This window comes from Mollisia scopiformis (assembly GCF_001500285.1).
Source record: "Mollisia scopiformis unplaced genomic scaffold LY89scaffold_15, whole genome shotgun sequence".
In the NCBI taxonomy this organism is placed as follows: Eukaryota; Fungi; Ascomycota; class Leotiomycetes; order Helotiales; family Mollisiaceae; genus Mollisia; species Mollisia scopiformis.
In genome coordinates this window covers 1,305,831-1,323,752 of record NW_017263595.1, presented here as the reverse complement: position 1 = coordinate 1,323,752, position 17,922 = coordinate 1,305,831, and the positions used below count along the sequence as shown (strand labels likewise).

Genomic DNA, 17,922 nt, shown 5'->3' with positions numbered 1-17,922 from the left:
AAAACCGATTTACACGAATATTTATTAACGATAATTTTCTTTAACCGTGAGAATCGGAACGGATCACGACATAATTGTCATCGGCAAAATATAGCACTAAATAGTACTATAGTCCACTCGTTCTCTCATGGCCGTGATTCAACATGATGACTGGCTCTTGTAAAGCTCGAAGCCATGAATCAGTGCAAGATGATAGTGCGGGACTTGGCTACTGGGGTGAGTAATGAATGAAAACCTCGTGACAGTCCCAGCCTCCCAGGGTTCGCGGGATGGCGTTGGCGAGCTGTTGTCCATGTCGTTTAGGTCGAGGATTATGTATTAGTGTTGGAAGAGAAGAACTTAATGCATTGGTAAAAGGACCTTGGGCTTGGTTGCTCTATATGTTGAAGGAGGGATGTTTTCGTATGTTTATATCTTCGGAGTATATGATTATTTCTTCTATCCTCACTTCATTATACGGTCCTTAGAATTGGGCAACCTGTGGGGTGCTACAGGCAGTACAAACAAAGCTGTTTGTTTTGAGGTGGGGTAGATAAAAAACTTGGGCTTCGGCTTGCATCGGTTAAAGCGTGTCTAAACATTACCCCTTTTAATTAAGCGAAGTCCATATTCGACCGGTTCGCTATAGAGGCATATTTGTCTAAGAATATACAATTGCTAGAAGATTACTTCTGGTCAGTCTAGTTGAAAATACCCACAACACTTCAGTGCCATCCCTTGCAAAGATCCTTGTTTTATTGGCTCTCAAATAGCATCAGTCGAAAATTCAAGCTTACTTTTTCCCCTCGTGAGAAAGGAATGATCTGGGGTCGTCTATGAAACTGGAAAGAATTTTTCTTTGCCATTAACATCTCCTAGATTTATTGACGTCTTCGGCGACGAAATCCACATTTTTTGTCCTCGTCGCAACAATCCGAACCACTTCACCTTCTGATCCGTTGGACTCAACGATTCCCAACTCCTAGCCTTTAGCTCTATATGTTGGAACCAAACACCATTATTCTTGGGGCTAGGATACCGTTGAGATCAAGAGAAGCCTTGAGCTTCTCATGAATTCTCATAGAGCGTCACTGTTCCAACTGTAAGTAGCAGCAGCCTGGTCCTAAAGCAGCTGGGAATGAGTCAAGATTGAATCATGGTGCTGGGAAAATAATCGGTTTGTTGGAAATGAGTTAATTTCATGACCAATCAGGAACTTTGACATGCCTTACCAATTTGGGATGGCGTACAGAAAACTCTTGGTTGTGCGATTTCCATTGTTCGGTGGCTACCTGGTAGACGTTTTGCTGACCACATGCCCTATTTGATCTTATCAGTGTGAGTGAACGGGACCTTTAAGCTTGACTTCTTGTGACTACTCAGGACGATTTAAGTGCGCACAGTTTCCAGGCGAACTTTCCCACGGCAGTATCCCTTTTGTGTAAAGTCTTCTTGTAGACTTGACCGTATACCTTCATGCTTACTCATCCGCTTACTTAGCTCATGTCTATCTCTTGTGATTCGTCTGTTCGTATACTTGCTAGCTAGCGCCTTCGGGAGACAGTTCCAGCTCGAACAAGCAACAGCCAAAAGCTGCGCCGAATATTGAGTATGGACCAGGAGCCAGAGACGGGGGTTCGAGGCCGGCCGGTAGCTTAAACTCTCACTGCATGCTTCAACCCGCGTCATCTCCTATTCTCTTTTTCTCAATCCCTTAATCGACATTTCTTGCAATTCTCGAACACGAGACTTGAGATGGCGATAGATCACGGTCAGCAACGCAAACGACGATGCGGTCCAAAGGTGAAGACAGGATGCGGAACTTGCAAGTAGGTTCATAATGTACTCTCCTAGATGGACAATTCCCTTAGACAACTTTAAGAGTTAGGAGAATCAAGTGCGACGAAGCCAAGCCGAGTTGTCAGCGGTGTTCCGGGACTGGACGAAAGTGCGACGGGTATAGTAGCGATATTACGATATCCACTGAAACGCCCAAGAACTCTACAGATCTCATCCAACGAATCTCTGTACATATACCCGGGAATGCGGAAGAGAAGAGAGGCTTCGATTTCTTTCTTCAGAGTACAGCAGCGGAACTGTCTGGGTACTATGATTCTTCGTTCTGGGAAAACCTTATACTGGCTGCTTCTGCACAGAAGGCTTCTTTGCGGCACGCTGTAATAGCATTGGGAGCCCTGCATGAAGACTTCTCACGGAAGACACTGAAGTCCTCCTCAACCCTATCAGTGGACGACCAAAAATCCCAATTTGCACTGAACCAGTACGCGAAAGCTATTGGAGCACTGCGGAGGTCTCTTTCAAGCAGGAAGGAAGAACCGATTACGGCGCTCATGTCTTGCATACTATTTGTCTGTTTCGACAGTTTGCGAGGATGGTTCGAATCAGCCATGGTCCATCTTCAAAGCGGGCTTACGATTCTGCGGGACATGAGGTGGTCGTCAACAGAGAACCATATCATCGAGGACAGTATTGCTCCTCTTTTTGTGAGATTGTCGATACAGTCTATTATTTACGTTGACGCAAAAAGTACGCATGATCGAACAGACTTTGCCAGGAAATTGATGGACGCTTACGGAAAGGAGATGGCAATTCCGGAGGAGTTTGAAAGTCTAGAAGAAGCTCGGAATGCTTTCAATCAGGCTGCGGATGGATTTTTCAGGGCAAACTACATGTGGGAGTAAGTACATATTCTCATTGCTCTAGATTAAAGCCTCGAAGCTATCTTATCGCTGCAAAGCACATTCTCACTCGAATATCCGTAGTGGAGATCTACCTGTCGTCTTACAACCGACAGAAAGCCACGCTATATTCGACAAATGCATATCTCAGATGTCTCTCTGGAACATTGCATTCGAAAAATTCATGGCATCCAAAAGTAAAATTCTCACCATCAGAGAAGTACAAGGCGCCGCACTTCTGAAAATACATCACACGACGGCGAAAGTCATGGCCGGTGTCCATCCCGACACGAGTGACATGAGACCTGTGTTCGAAACAGTGAAGGTGGGAATGTTCTGGCAATATTTGGACGACTTTCAGATTATCATCAACTTGTCGAGACCGTTGATTGCAGCTACGGAGCAGAATGCGAAGAATGGAAAACCGCCACTTACTTTCAACAGCGATTTGGGCTTGATAGGACCACTTTATTACGTCTGTATCAACTGTCCTTCTGTCCCTATTCGAACAACTGCAATGGAGCTTTTGTTACGGTTTCCGCGACGAGAGGGGATGTGGAATAGTGTTTTGATCGCTCAAATGATCCAAGAATATTGGGAGCTTGAAGCAAGCTACAAGGAAGAGCAGGAGATCTCTGGGAATGTGGATGAATTTGGATTTCCGGTACCGTTCGAGGATCGGGGCTCTGTTCACTTCAGATTTTTCGGTCGCCCGACAGAGATGGATGCAATTGGCGTCTGCAACTTCCCCACACCTGAGGTTGCCCCTCCTGAGTCGGTGAGCTCTCCGCCGTCTTTGGGATGGATCGAACCGCGGGAGAGTGTCAATTCATTTCTACCATTAAAGAGGGACGATCGGTGGGCCACTCAGATGGATCTCGAGAGACTTATAGCAAATGAAGTTGGCAATATCCGTGACGGTCCATCCTCTGAAGGCCAGGCTATTGACAACATGGATTCGCGTGTCACTTTTTATCGGGATCTTGTCAGAATAGACGACGGTGATTTAACGGCGACTCGGTAATTATTATCATGAAAAATTAGGTTTTAAATATATATTAATTATTGAAAAAAAAGTATCACTAAACCCAATCAACACTTCAATCAAGTACCCAATATATGTAGATATAAATAAAAGTATAAAATTAATTTTTTTACTCGCCTATTGAGATTTGGTTCAGGGGAAATTAGTGTTAGCTACTCTGACTTCTGTATTTCCTCACTCTTGCTCTTTTATTTCGCTCCTTTAGACCGACAAATGCGTTCTTTATTGTATTTATGATTTCCGTGGCATACGTACTGTTCATCTGATAGCGGCAGAGTATCAATTTTTATATGGACTATTCAACTGAAAAACCGAAGAACCGGAAAGAGATATTTTGATTCGAATGATCATATCCGTGTTCCCTACACAGTTCTCTCCCTCCGACGTCTATTCACGTGAAATGAAAGCAAATTCAAAGCACTAGAGCCTAGAGATCCGTCTAACATGGGAAGCAGCAGTCCATCTGATTCTCTGCTGGCTGGGCCACAAGCCCGAGATCATTACCGCAGAATGGTCCGTCGCGGGGGTTCCAGCCACCGACTTTACATGACGCTGTTCCGCTGGTAGTTCTACTTGTCCAGCTGAGAACTCCATAAACGAGTTGAATGTAGTCGTTCTGGTGCTCTCCAGTGATTGCAATTGAGCTAGGAAGTGGGCCTTGTATAGTGGTACCGTTGCCGTTATTGATCGGGTCGCCCAGCCCATTGTTAGTGAAATATTGCGGTGGGGTCTGGTAGATAACTCTCTTATTGTTGTCGACTAACGTGATGTTTGCGTATAGATCGTCTGTATCCGGGTCACAGTCTTCCCACTCGTCGAGGTGGAAGCAACAGGTGCCCGTAGCATAGGCTGGGGCGGGTGTCGGTGAAACTGAAGACGTTGGGGCGAGAATTGTTGCAGTTGTCGAAGGTGGTACTGAGTTGACGCCTGTATCACTGTCTTTGATATACTACTATACAATTCCTTTGTAGATAGCCTCGTGATAGATCAGTTGTGGATGAAACATCTTGGCCCGGATTCCAATAACATCTCGCCAAATATCGTACTCGACGGTCACATTGTCCATTGTTGAATTCACGGTCTTGAGCAACTGATCCTCATCGACTTTGGACCAAAAATCGTTAAGATAGTCTGTCCAGAGTGTGCTATTTTGACTCCAAGTGAGGCTGTTGACATTGGTTTGCTAGACGCTGTTCAAGTACTGGATGGTAGGGTTCGTTGACTCATCTTTCTGGCCGTAGGGATAATGCCAGAACCAGAGGCTCGGGTTGTCCTGATCTGGCTCATTGACGCCCGGCTCACAGAAGCGGTGACCTGTTCCCAACGAGGCATCGATGTCAATATACTTGACATTGCTCTCGCTGTTCTGGCTTACGGCACTCTGAATAGCAGCATTCAATGTGATGCTCATCAAATTGAAGTCTTGGCGTAGGACTGTGGACATGAGGATATGAGGCTTCCCATCTGGTACAGGATTCGCAGTTCTTGCAAAGGTTACAGTATTGCAACCCGGGTCTGCATCGTTAAAGAATTGACCATAGCCAGTGACATAAAGCCGGAAGTTGTTTCCGCTCACACTTCGACCATACTGGACGATCTTTTTGATCAGCGAATCAATCTTAGACACTAAAACATCATTTGGAGTGTCGTGGTTCCCGTTTTGACAAATCAGAGACCACGATAAAGCTCTCTGTTCATCACAAGTGCGCGAGACGAAACCCAAGCTTAAAGGCCATCTTTGATTAAGCTTAGCTTCGCCTACTCAGAAGAGGGTACGCTTATTAACTCACGGAAATCCCTCAATGATACAATTGTTCAATATCCTCGGAAAATCGATGTCGTCTCCTCCAACGGTGAGCGTGCCCATCGTGGGTTTACCACTGCCTGGCCTTGGGTAATAGGTCCAGTTGGGTTGACCACTAGCTTGATCTTCAGTGTAGAACTGGTATTCTTCGATCTCTTGAGCCTTAGCTCCTGAGCAGACAACATTGTTTAATTTCCCCCCTGTCCCAGGTAGCAAGTCGCTCGGATCATCTTGGATCCACTAGAAATAACAGGTCAGTAGCATAGTTTACTCGAGTAGTATAAGCTGAGAGACAAAACCCTGAGCGAAAGCTTTACAAAAGCGAAGAGAGCAATCTGTTACTTCTACGAGCAGTTAGCATCTGTGCTCGATGTATGTCTTGTATACAAACAGGATATTTATCTGCTCCTGGAACATTGGAACAAACCAGCGTCAGGTCGGGTGAGAACATACACCATAGGATAAGCGGCATCATATCGCAGACATCGACGTCCATTAATATAGTTTCCACTACCAACACCAGACGCATATGAGTCCCCCCATGAAGTCCATTCGAAAGAAGGTGCTCTCTTCTGAAGATAACTTTCCTCGTCAGAAACCACTGTGGGGGAGGTAAGGAGAGGCGATGCAAACAAGAACAAAGCAACCAATAGCTTCATGGTAAAGTAAAGTAAGTTAAAAATGCTACTTCAGTGTGCAGGAGCCAAGGTGTCGTCTTTACCTGTTTTTGCTTAGTAGGTCTAAAGGGAGATATATATCCTAAGAACACGCATAGCTTGATGGTCAGATTCTAACAAACATTGTGATACTTGTAAAACACTATTTCCATAATTAGATGATCAAGCATACGGAATGAGAAACAGGTATGGGAAGACAATTTCGTGTCGATCAAAAGCTAACGAACCCAAGACTAGGAACAAATCCTATAGGAATGATGAGGGGTTAGAAACCAAAGTTTGAATGAAAAGTTGTGAACAGAGTACTAGAGCGCCCCCCAAAACATTCGATTTTGGAAAGGCAAGGTGCCTGCCAACTGCGCCGGCTGAGCCTTGTCGATGAGGGACATGGGCGCTGTCCTGTGTGAAAGAGGGAAAGATCACATCGCACTGTTGGAGGGGAAACTTTGGGAGAAACTGTTAGTGTTTTATTGTATGACATATGATATTCGAAGACCCGTTGGAAGTTGGTGAGGTTGTGTTCGACAGGAAGAAGGCCGCAGGAATGTCCAACTAGCGCGCAAAAACGAGGCGCATCTATACGACCGTCGGCCTTACCTCGTTTCAGGAATATCCCTTTTCCGGTCTTGTGCATATCCAACATTCTCTAACACCAGCGCCAACAACCTCAGAGAAGTCCCTAATACTCTTCTCACTCCTGATTCTCTTCTTGCTTCACTACAGCCTCGAAATCACACTCCTGCACTCCATTATGCTGGTTTTAGCAATTTACACTCTATGTGTCGCTGCGTCAGGTAGAGCCGTCGCACAGCAAATTCCTCTGCTGCCTGGAAGTGCAAGTGGCCTTCGAGATGTGCCTGGCGACTCCATTGTTAAATTGTGTAATGAGTCGTGCGTTACCGACATTCTAGTGATGGAGCAGATAGTCAACAGCCCCCAGACACCTTATTTATATGTTCCATTAATCTTCAGGGTCATGAAATCGAGACCTGACTAGGCTATTTAGGAATGAAGAAATAGATGTCTTTATCTGGGGTAAGTATTCTGGTCTTTTTATGCTTTCTATAACACGAGACAACTTTTCTAATACATTCCCAATTAGGAAATTCGACTCGTAACCTTTCGAGAAACTCAACCGTCGATTATCAGATCAATGCAACAGCGAACACAGGAGACTTTGGAACCCTTCGTGGTACATTTAATATTTGTGATTACCTTGAAAAGATGCACCAGCCTCCGAACTCGAGCGTCCCTGAGAAAGCATGTCCTCCTCGCGAAGGACCGATCTATATTGATTATGCATTCTGGTTTGCAGACTTTCTAGTGGCCCCAGTAAGTTAACCTGTAGCCTTGAGAGATACCGATTTATGACTTTTGATAGGGACAATGGAGCATAAAATTTGATGCAAAGACGCCAGAAGGAGACAGAATTTACTGCCTGGAGACGGAGTTTGATCTCCAGTGTCCTTCAGAACATGATGGGCCGGAGTGTCTCCGCGACGTATCCGACACTCCCTCACCTGGTGCCATTATTTTGGTGTAGTCATTTGATTGTCTTCGCTTAAATGAAATAAAATATTGTTTTTGTAAAGGTCTACTCTGAAATCAAATTCAATTCGGGAGCACTCTCGGGAGCTGAAACAATATTAATTACGTACTCAGCTGCTTCCAATTCATGAAGTCGCGCAAATAGAATAAGTATTTATTATTAGCTATAATCTAGATGCCTCGCACACACCTAAGAGTGTCTGTATAAGTAGTTGGCTCTACTCTTGACCCGCTTAGCTCACGAAGCGAAAGGCCGAGCCGACTATTAATACATGTGGGTTTATTACTCTGCCCCAGCCCTGCTTGTATCATAAACCGTGTCACCTGGCTAACATGTAGGGAAGTGGCAGGGTGCTGGTGTTGGGTTGGTGTTTGGTGTCAGTGTAACGGTGGCTGCAAGAATCCTTTCCTGAAGGGCCTAACTAAGAAATGCCTCACTGAGACGTGGTACTTGGCTAAATCGGATGGCGGAGTTGGGATGTTTCTTTGGTGTGGGAGGTTCTGAACAGTAAGAGCTGTTATCACTTCGTGAGATCGGTTCTTGAAATGCACCCTTCGAGGGATTATCACTGTGTGACTTGTGAGATGAAATACCTACCTAGGTACTTGGTTGGTAATCTCAGAATGTTTTTAGAGGCTCGCTACAAGCTCGCTTAGTGAGGGATTCTTCCTCCAGAGCGTTGGTGGATGGCTGCACTGCAGCCTCCGTGCGACCCAGCATTAGATCGTCCAACTTCTCATCGTCTCCAAGGTTGAATTTGGCACCAGCTGGCTTTGCAATCCGGTCCAGTCGATCTAGAGCCGTCATTCTTCTCTTGACAGTCTTCATACAACTGTTGTTCATGTTTCTTCCTCTGGAGACGACAATCCATGTTGACCAGAACTCTATCATTAGGTGCTTCCAAGAATCCCCCCTAGAAGACATTGGCATGCCTAAGGCAAACCAATTCTTGAGGTAAGGACATCAATTGGCTTTGAGGAACTACTTTTCTACAAGACTTTGCCATCAGCAGAGAGGGAGTTTTTTTTTGAAATTTAACCTCTCTTTATTCTCACACCCATTCATGCCACATCAACCCATCTCTGAATATGACGCCTTCTTTCTCCCACATCGGGCCCTCTGCATCGACAAGATACCCGTTTGAGCAGAAATTATATTTGACTCTCTTCTGGTCCACTTCGTAGAAATGGTCGAACCTTGGTTCCAGGGCATCTTCCAGCGTCAACACATCACCATCAGGATGTAGTATCTGCCAAGCTTCACGGCATGTTCGGCCTTTGCATGATTTAAGAACAAAGAGAAGAGCGTCGAGACGTGCGACGACTTTACGAATTGGGAGCCCCGCGACGTTAGATACCTCGGCAACTTGCGGTCGGGAAAGGAGGTTCTTTAGCTGATCTGGATCCAGCTACTCAAAGTGATTAGAACTGCAGTCGACGAGAGGATGATTCGAACCTTACATCCATATTATAAAGTTCATGCTCATTATTGCACCAAACAGAGTAATAAAGATTGTAGCCTGGCCCAATGATCCGAATCGCTTTGTAGGTATTATGTTCATGAAGTGTGCCTGTGTGGAATTATATAAGTAGAAAAATGACGAAAATATTGAATCATACCATCAAATTTGCCTTCTCCACCGGCAAAGCCCCAGTATTCGACATTCACATGCTCTCGTCTTTTCGCCTTGGCAGCCTCGATAGCAGCGTTTGTCACAGGGATTGTACTTCCATCAAAGTCCTCTCGTTGTGGGATCCCCAACAGATCGAAAAAAGTGGGAGCCAAGTCTGTATGACTTGTGACAATGCTGGTTGTGTAATTTTTCGCTACGCCAGGACCACGAACGATAAGTGGGACATTGATATCCTCTTCGTATCCGCACGACTTTCCTGGCTGTAGCCTGTGCTGTCCTATATGATATCCGTTGTCGCTGCTATAGAAAATGTAGGTTTTATCGAGAATGCCGTAAGTTTCTAGACGTCTAAAGATCCTATCAACTAATTCGTCGACGGCTTGGAGGGAGCGCAGTCTTTGGCGATAGAGATGATCATTGTAATCCATATTTGTTGTATTCTGCTGGGGGAGTTTCAGGAGCCAGTTCGCTCCAGATGGCTGTTCTGATAGTCAGTCGCTGGTCCGGACATTCTCGATAAAGGGTGGTTAAGTGTACCTGGTCAGGATTAAAATTCTTGGTCCTCGGAACTTTCTCGTCCTCAAAAAGATGTTGATGTCTCTGTGCCGATACCGGGGCATCGAATTTGAAAACAATATTGGGATCATGGACATCGCTGCTGTTCATGTAAATATTCACGTGAGGCGCAATAGGTGCGACCGTGAGGAAGAACGGTTTCTCGGATTTGACCGCATCATCCAAAAATCCATACGCTTTTTCAGTCACTACATCTGTGCTGTAGTGACCTTCGTAGCTCCTCGGCGCCTCGCCTTTGCGTTGGAAAGTGCTGTTGAGGTAATTGTACGTGAAAGGGTCAAGGAGGAAGTCCTGTGAGGATCAGTGATGGGTTAGTGCCATACGAATTGGAATGTAGATGACATTGTTCCAGAGTTTGTGGGATAATGCAAGTAAGAAAAGCAACTGCTTTGAAACAGAAAGGAATTGACGTCGTTCTTACACCACCATATGCCACAGTATATATCCTTCAGATCCTAGTTCACGCTTGGAACTCATCTGCTCGTCCCACAAACTCTAGAACAATATGATCTTATACCCCGATTTTTAAGGCAGGGGTGGGGAAGCACGCACAGAATCAGTAAACCCGGCGGGAGCAGGAGAATTGTAGTTCTCTACTGTATGGACGTTGAACAATTTGCCAGTGTAATAAGTATTGTATCCTGAGTCTTGTAACCAAACAGGTAGATACTTGCCATTGAAACCTTGCACAACGAATTTTGGATAGCCACCTGAAGGAACATTAGAGCTAGCACAGTGGAATCATGAACGGTATACCTGCTCACCGTACGGAGGATTTACATCTGTAATATTGGTATTGTGAGCAGCCTTGCCGGTCCAGAGAGTCCTTGATTACGACAGAATCAGTAGTTGCTTCATCTGAAAGAACACGATCTCAAAGCAAAGGCTCTTCCGATTGGACACTTTTGGAGATCACCTACACTCTCGAAGGGCAGCATACAGCTGTGGTACAATAATGCTTGCTAAAGTATGTACCTTGGTCTAGAAGATGTTTTTTAACCAGTGGCATGTAATCCAACGATGAGAGATGAACATCTTGATCGTCGGTCAACACGAATACAATATTTGGTCGACGTCCATGCCCTTGCTCGGGATTTTTGAGGCCTAGAAGTTCCTGAATGGGAGTTTCGAATCCTCGGAGACTACCAATTGCTGAAGCAAAAAGAGCAGCGACGAACGCATAGAGCATGTTGATTTAACAGATCTTTCAGAAGCTATTAGAGCTTAAGTAGAGCAAAACCTAACTCTGCACGACAAATGAAGCTTGATATATGGAAAGGTCGAGGTTTAACACATGAACAGGGATGATACCATCATGGGCATACGCGGCGTCGAACCCCACATTCTCATAGTAGAGACATGGGCCTGCTACATTTTACGTCTTCATGATCAGCAACAAGAGTGGGGTGGGGTCGAGGAGTGCATATCGGAAGAACACAACCGCGAGCAACATCGAGAGACGGCCTGGATTGCTACTATTCAGTACTTCTCAAACTCAACTGGCTTCGAACAAACGAACACTAAATATGGCGAAATTGACTAGGATCATTGTACAATCCCGTGGTCAATCTCTAGAAGATCTGGAAGAACACTTCCACCAGGTCTTGATTGTATGTCAGCTTCACCTACAAAAGAAAGCTTGGTACCCCGCGCGACATCTCCATCTCCCTGGGTCTAGTCTTCCCGTTCGTTGTGATCGAGCGCAATCCGGGGATTGCACACCCCTGAGCCACCAATATGAAGAATTCCATTGACGCAGCCGCAGGAGCCCAGCATGGGGATCACAGTGACAAGACCATCCAAGTTGATGTGGAAGACAGCGTGGTGCAGAAGTTGGCTGTGTCCAGTTCCAAATTCGTGCTACTGAGCAGTGAGGCGAAAGAAGCCAGCGACGCCGAGCATGCCATGACCGTCCGACAAGCCGTGAAGCTCTACCCAGAAGCTATCTTTTGGTCAGTCCTCTTGTCGACCGCCGTTGCTCAGGAAGGATACGATTCGGTCCTGATCTCTGCCTTCTATGCATTTCCAGTCTTCACCAAGAAGTACGGCGAACGGAAGCCTGGCGGAACCAGCTATCAAATACCTGCACCCTGGCAAGCAGGTGTTTCGAATGGAGCCCGTGTGGGTGAAATCTTGGGTCTATTCGTGAATGGCATAGTGTCCGATCGCTTTGGGTTCAAGAAGACGATGATTGGGACGCTTGCGTTGTTAACTGCTCTGATTTTCATCCCCTTCTGCGCGCAGAACATCGAGACGCTGGAAGTTGGGGAGATACTGATGGGCATTCCTTGGGGTGTATTTCAGACCTTGACTACAGCGTATGCTGCTGAAGTATGTCCTGTGGCTCTTCGAGGCTATCTGACGACTTATGTCAACATGATGTGGGGTTTTGGGCAATTGCTGGCCTCGGGTGTCGTGCGATCACAGCTGACCCGCACCGACGAATCGGCCTACAGGATTCCTTTTGCTCTGCAGTGGATGTGGCCTATTCCTCTTTTAGTCGGGATTGCTTTCGCTCCAGAATCACCTTGGTGGTTGGTTCGTAAGGGTAGATATGATGATGCGCGGAAAGCGCTGGGCCGACTCAGTTCAACGACATCAGAATCGAAACTTGACAACACTGTCTCAATGATGAGGCATACCAACGAATTGGAGAAGGAGATCTCGGCCGGGACAACTTATAGGGATTGTTTCAAAGGCGACAATCTCCGCAGGACGGAAATAACCTGTATCACTTGGGTTATTCAAGCCGCCAGCGGCGCTTCATTGATGGGATACGCGGCGTACTTCTTTGAACAAGCCGGCTTGCCCACTAGCATCGCTTTCGACTTTTCAATCTCTGTCTACGCTGTCGCCATGATCGGCGTTGTCATTTCTTGGTTTGTTATGACCTACCTTGGCCGTCGCACCATTTATCTTGGAGGCTTGAGCTGCATGGTCCTCGTGCTCCTGACCATCGGGTTCGTCAGCATCAAGCCTTCAAAGGGAACCTCTTTTGCCACTGGTGGTCTTCTCCTTCTCTTCACTCTCTTCTACGACATCACTATTGGCACCGTAGCGTATTCGATTGTTGCCGAAATGCCATCGAGTCGCTTGCGAACGAAGACGATCGTGCTCGCACGGAATCTGTATAACGTTCAAGGAATCATCAATGGCATTATCACACCATATATGCTCAATCCAGATGCATGGAATTGGAAAGGAAAAGCGGGATTCTTTTGGGCTGGCATGGGCTCTCTGTGTTTGCTGTGGACGTACTTGCGTCTGCCAGAACCGAAGAGAAGAACATTTGCGGAGCTTGATATTTTGTTCGAGCAGAAAGTTTCCGCTAGGGAGTTTAAGTCTGCTGTTGTTGATCCTTTCAAGATCCATCATAGCTCAGTTGACGGCATACACGCTGAAGAGAATCAGAAGAAAGAATAAAGATGCCTTCCAGAAGACTCATAATAATATACATAATCTACAAGGCAGCGATTTGGGCTACTTGTAATGTAGAAAATCTGGCGTCTTGCAGACAATTGAATTGCGAACTATGCATCAAATAATTGATGGTACTGTATGTAAATTTCTTTGACTTTAAAAATGTGTTATAAATGCGTCAGCAAAATATCAACTCGTCACTAATTAGATCCATATAAATAGCCGCTCATTATTGTCAGGTGCCTTCTTGGGATCGTCTAGAGGGTCTAGCATCGAGCGGCAGAAATCATTGAGCCGGGTTATGCCTTAGGTGATGCACTCTCAATTTGGTCGCATCGCGTCTAGAGTGTTTCAGATTATCCGAATCTGGCAACTCGTGCAAGTCTCCGGGAGATCTTGAATGAACCAAGTCTCAAGAAATATAAAAAGTCTGCAGGGGTACAGATCGGTTATTTTCGGGACAAATAACCCCCACAAATAAAGTACATGATGAATTCCCTTGTAGCTAGTCTCCAGAGTGATATGTCTTTTTCTTCGTTTAGGCTAATATGTGGCTAATGCAGAAAAGAAAGACGACCGTTTTGAAAAAACAGATTGCTGAATGAGAGTGTACCGCTGGTGGCAGTCCTGATCTGATATTACATGGCAGGAGATCAAGTGCATCCAACCCGGGTCGAGCTCACGGCAACATCATCATACCAGAAAGTGTTGACGTCTCCGCCGTAGGATTCCCAACCAAAGTAAACACCGGTGATTTTGGGTTTGATTGTGCTCTTCTGCCACTGGTCGGCGTTGGGATTGGCGACACCTGCTTTGCTGGTAAGACCAGCAATAGCAGTACCGTCCAACCAAGTCTCAATGGTGCCGTCGGTGCCCAGGTGATATTCAAAGCAGTGCCAGCTTCCGGTAGGAAGGACGGTAGAGGAGGCGATACCCTGTGGGCTGAGGGAGGGCAAGGTGGCATCATCCGATTCGCGGTTGTACATCAAAATCTTACTCTGGCCTCCGATTCGAAGATGCTTGTCTGAGCCTTGAGCAGAGTCAGGCATAGTGATGAAGGAGACGTGGGAGTCAGTTAGAGCTTTGGAGGCTTTACTGAAAGAGAATGTTTATTAGAACTGCTCTATCACTCCGTTGTTTCCATTAGAACAGCTTACAGGTAGGTCCTGACATAGACATCGCCGCTCGGGACTTTTGTTGTGCCGAAGAAAATGTGCCCACAGAATCCTCCTGCACCGTCGACCCTTATGGAATTCTTGCCACTGTGTGCAGTGGTGGTGTCAAGTGTGACTTTACCGCCTTGGTTACATGAGGGCGCGTAGATAGGCCATGCGGTCTGATCCCATCCACTTTCGAAGTCATTGGTGACTTGGGCAAGAGAGAGGGGGAGGAGAGCAACCAGAAGGGCGGTTTGGAGAAACATCTCTGCAAATACCCGACGTAGGAAAGAAGAATGCCAAAAAAAAAAAAACTGTCAATGGGCGAGTGCAAGGTATTTAAGAATTCGGACTTGCAATGCATCCCTCACTGCGCCTATTAGTATTGCCGAAAGGTTGTATAAATGTATCACGCCTCACCTCTATTCCCCACATAACGGAAGTTCTGCCCACATTTCCGTAATGGATATATTGAAATCTCAATATATCCTTAGTTTCGGTAAGTACTCGAGACCCTTGTATCACCCGGGTGATAGTTTTTCCTACAGTGTTAGACCTGAGATGATCACATGTTAGCTTCTTTCCACGTGACTCGGGTGCAGGAAACTTCAGGTTGCAGGTGAAGAGAAGAAATTTTATGTCCCATCGAATGTCGCCGTTTCAAATTTTCGCACAAGTTTGTGCGGTCTTTTTTTTTTTCAAATCCAAGCATGATGTTTCCATGTTTGTTTGTGGCAAAATAACATATGTTCAGGGGCGTACATTGTATATGTAACATTAAGCGAGTAAAGAGGGTTTATAATTCTCTTCGGTGCGCTTGGCTTAGTGCGGTGAATGTCAGTACTTGAAATACACATAGAAAACTCTTGCCTATTGTCTCTCTTAATGATCGACTGTTGACTTCGCATTCCACCTCAATTTTGCTCCAGGGTGGTCATCTGGTAACAAATTCTCTCCGGCTTTTCCACGCATATTTTCCCGGAAGGTACCTCCCGGGACAGCATAATCGGTCCAATAGATACCCCTCCTCTGCAACTCGGGAATGAGTAACTCAACGACATCTTCCCAACTTCCAGGATTTGACAAATCTAGAGTATGCATGAGCATAATTCACCAAGATGATGATAGACACTCTCACAAGACATATTGAAACCGTCACAATCGCCCTTGACGAACCATTCTTCAAAGACATCGGCAACTTGCTGTGGTGTACCTACGGGCACGGGACTTAGGCCTCCTGATGCCATTGCGGTTCCGACTTTTCTCGGGGTCCATTTCTCATTGTCCGAGAGATGCTTGAAAGTCTCAACAAGGCTGTGTATACCTATTTCGTATTTCTTTCCCTCGAAGTCGAACTCCTCGTCCAAAGGATATTTCGAAAGATCAACACCAGTGAAACCTCCAAATCTGGCTAGGCCACCTTGCCAGCTCGTTTGATCGAGAGCCTTCTTGAGCTTCGCCTGAGCCTCTTCCTCGGTTCTTTCAACCACTGGCAAGATTGCTGTGAAGACTTTGATCGATTGACCATCTCGTCCGTTCTTAGTAGCCTCGGCACGTAAATTATCTACATACGCGCGAAGACGTGAGATTGTGGGGTGGCTTGTGAATACTGCCTCCGCATTTTTGGCAGAGAATCCGACACCGGCTTTGCTGGATCCAGCCTGGAATAGAACTGGTGTTCGCTGTGGCGAAGGGTGAAGCTGCCCGTAGCCAGAAAACTTTTGATATTTGCCATTGAACTCAATTCTATGGACTTTGCTGGGGTCGTACGCTAAGCTATGAATTTAGTTTCGGTTCAGGAATGTGTGTGGAACTCAGCTCAAGACGAGCTAGGGATTCGCCAATTAAGTCGCCTCTCTTATTGTTTGGGAAACGTCGGAACAACATGACTCACCCATTTCCGGCTCCGCTTGCCATAGTTGGGCACCATCCTCCCAAGATTTCTCCCATAACCTGTCCCCTGGTTAATTATACATTCTGTTCACTGCGCGTGGTAGCCTTGCTGTGAGACCGCGGAATACCCACAAATAACACTGAACTCCATCAGTAAGTTTACAAAGCAATCAAACAGAATCAAAATCAGGTAATGATATTGAGGCCATATTAGGCGACAAGAAGCAGATCCAAGGGTTGCCGAGGATGGACAAGGTGGAATGCCTACTTACTAGTTCCATGTATTCTTCCGCAGCAGTGTATCGTTCATCGTGCGGAACTACAGCATCGTGTCCAAACGCTTTTGCGGCTGGCGTACTATAACTTGTCACGATGTTCCAACCAATACGGCCATCGGTAATGTGATCCATTGTAGACCACATTCTGGTAAGCATGTATGCAGCTAGGTCCTCATATTAGAAGGCACTGCTGAACAAGGTGACTTTACAAGCACACTCACGAATGTATGATGTGCTCCCCGTGATTCCAAAGCACAAGGATTTGGTTACTTGCGCCATTGCGGACACTAAAATAGTAGGATCGAGTCTTGCAACTTTTCACAAGTCAATATGGGCTTTTGACAAGGCATTGGGGGGCAGATGACATCCTTCCCAATGTCCCGGGAGCTCAATCCAATTACCCCTGTCGTGAAAACGTGAATTTGACTTACTCTGAGAGCCTCCCCGATAGGCAGCGTCCCCATTGCCTCCATAAACTTCATGGGGACTGTACACATCCGCAAAGAAGAGAGAGGATATTTTCCCTTTCTCTGCTGTCTTGGCGAGCCATGTATAGTAGCCGAGACGGTCTTTTCCCCTAGAACTGTCCTTTGGATCTCTGTAACACTTGTCAGCAATACAACTTGCAGCAGGTCGTAAGTGACCGTACTTCCCTGTATAGTGAAACAGTCAGCAATAGCTCTAAAGTTGTCATTGCAAAAGAGAAAAGCATAGATTGACGCAATTTTGGACTTTCTTTTCAAACGTACAATGGCCGATGGCTACATGGCTTCCCGTGCATGCAGTCTTGAAAAAGTTTAGTTGCATTTGTTTCCGTGGAGCGGTCATGATTATAAGATAAGGCAAGGATAGCTTGAATTTAGACGAGATCAAATTGAAGGGAGAAGTTGATATTATGTTCGCGCTGCGAGTGGGTTGTCCTTCGGTTCTGGTTGCCGACAGTGGCGATAAGCAACCGATGCGGAAGTGGACTCCGATAGACTATGGTCTCCTAATGCGCAAGCACAAAGGCTCGGTGGAAAGGTGAAAGATCAAGGGCAAATTTAGGTATTCGCATTGGCAGGGAGACATTGCGTGGAAGCAAGTGATGGAATCTGGTCCAGCCGCACAATTCAATAAGTAGATGGATGTATCTCATAATAATGCCGTGAACACGTTACCAATATTCAACAGAGCAACATCTTCGTGCACCGTCAAAACGCATTTGGTAAA

The 17,922-nt window shown here is 46.0% G+C and overlaps 7 protein-coding genes across 7 annotated transcripts; 3 read left to right on the top strand and 4 right to left on the bottom strand.

Moving 5' to 3' along the window:
* Nucleotides 1-1,618: 1,618 nt before the first annotated feature.
* On the top strand, nucleotides 1,619-3,702 carry LY89DRAFT_720109 (uncharacterized protein; the record flags this gene model as incomplete). The annotated part of the gene is made up of 3 exons (XM_018218542.1): nucleotides 1,619-1,808; nucleotides 1,862-2,677; nucleotides 2,763-3,702. The coding sequence occupies exons 1-3, from the start codon at nucleotides 1,735-1,737 to the stop codon at nucleotides 3,700-3,702; spliced, it is 1,830 nt and encodes a 609-aa protein (XP_018069945.1). The 5' UTR covers nucleotides 1,619-1,734.
* A 395-nt stretch (nucleotides 3,703-4,097) lies between these two features.
* On the bottom strand, nucleotides 4,098-6,186 carry LY89DRAFT_751010 (esterase family protein; the record flags this gene model as incomplete). Its single annotated transcript, XM_018221219.1, has 5 exons — nucleotides 4,098-4,658; nucleotides 4,770-4,889; nucleotides 4,926-5,459; nucleotides 5,514-5,767; nucleotides 5,983-6,186. The coding sequence occupies 5 exons, from the start codon at nucleotides 6,184-6,186 to the stop codon at nucleotides 4,163-4,165; spliced, it is 1,608 nt and encodes a 535-aa protein (XP_018069944.1). The 3' UTR covers nucleotides 4,098-4,162.
* Nucleotides 6,187-6,955: 769 nt separating this feature from the next.
* LY89DRAFT_671041 (uncharacterized protein) lies at nucleotides 6,956-7,747 on the top strand (the record flags this gene model as incomplete). Its single annotated transcript, XM_018213202.1, has 4 exons — nucleotides 6,956-7,095; nucleotides 7,211-7,239; nucleotides 7,307-7,536; nucleotides 7,586-7,747. 4 exons carry the CDS (start codon nucleotides 6,956-6,958, stop codon nucleotides 7,745-7,747), a joined length of 561 nt encoding a protein of 186 aa, XP_018069943.1.
* A 777-nt stretch (nucleotides 7,748-8,524) lies between these two features.
* On the bottom strand, nucleotides 8,525-11,305 carry LY89DRAFT_619630 (arylsulfatase). Its single transcript, XM_018210887.1, has 7 exons — nucleotides 10,883-11,305; nucleotides 10,727-10,788; nucleotides 10,515-10,672; nucleotides 9,924-10,253; nucleotides 9,373-9,865; nucleotides 9,214-9,323; nucleotides 8,525-9,161 (listed from the first exon to the last, which is right to left on the bottom strand). Exons 1-7 carry the CDS (start codon nucleotides 11,149-11,151, stop codon nucleotides 8,805-8,807), a joined length of 1,779 nt encoding a protein of 592 aa, XP_018069942.1. The 5' UTR covers nucleotides 11,152-11,305; the 3' UTR covers nucleotides 8,525-8,804.
* A 167-nt stretch (nucleotides 11,306-11,472) lies between these two features.
* On the top strand, nucleotides 11,473-13,453 carry LY89DRAFT_686300 (sugar transporter). Its single transcript, XM_018215254.1, has one exon. It carries the CDS (start codon nucleotides 11,700-11,702, stop codon nucleotides 13,383-13,385), a length of 1,686 nt encoding a protein of 561 aa, XP_018069941.1. The 5' UTR covers nucleotides 11,473-11,699; the 3' UTR covers nucleotides 13,386-13,453.
* A 582-nt stretch (nucleotides 13,454-14,035) lies between these two features.
* Nucleotides 14,036-14,805, bottom strand: LY89DRAFT_619624 (uncharacterized protein; the record flags this gene model as incomplete). The annotated part of the gene is made up of 2 exons (XM_018210886.2): nucleotides 14,036-14,477; nucleotides 14,540-14,805. 2 exons carry the CDS (start codon nucleotides 14,803-14,805, stop codon nucleotides 14,036-14,038), a joined length of 708 nt encoding a protein of 235 aa, XP_018069940.1.
* Nucleotides 14,806-15,421: 616 nt separating this feature from the next.
* LY89DRAFT_698304 (pristinamycin IIA synthase subunit A) lies at nucleotides 15,422-17,538 on the bottom strand (the record flags this gene model as incomplete). Its single annotated transcript, XM_018216970.1, has 8 exons — nucleotides 15,422-15,627; nucleotides 15,678-16,310; nucleotides 16,434-16,499; nucleotides 16,701-16,874; nucleotides 16,932-17,024; nucleotides 17,142-17,308; nucleotides 17,360-17,363; nucleotides 17,460-17,538. The coding sequence occupies 8 exons, from the start codon at nucleotides 17,536-17,538 to the stop codon at nucleotides 15,422-15,424; spliced, it is 1,422 nt and encodes a 473-aa protein (XP_018069939.1).
* Nucleotides 17,539-17,922: the final 384 nt, after the last annotated feature.

Excerpts from the sequence above, each read along its gene's own strand:
- LY89DRAFT_686300 (XM_018215254.1), top strand. The coding sequence starts at position 11,700 with ATGAAGAATTCCATTGACGCAGCCGCAGGAGCCCAGCATGGGGATCAC.
- LY89DRAFT_619630 (XM_018210887.1), bottom strand. The coding sequence starts at position 11,151 with ATGCTCTATGCGTTCGTCGCTGCTCTTTTTGCTTCAGCAATTGGTAGT. Across the intron at positions 9,866-9,923 it reads AGAATTTTAATCCTGACCAG|CCATCTGGAGCGAACTGGCT; the intron begins GTACACTTAACC and ends CTATCAGAACAG. Across the intron at positions 9,162-9,213 it reads ATGAACTTTATAATATGGAT|CTGGATCCAGATCAGCTAAA; the intron begins GTAAGGTTCGAA and ends CACTTTGAGTAG.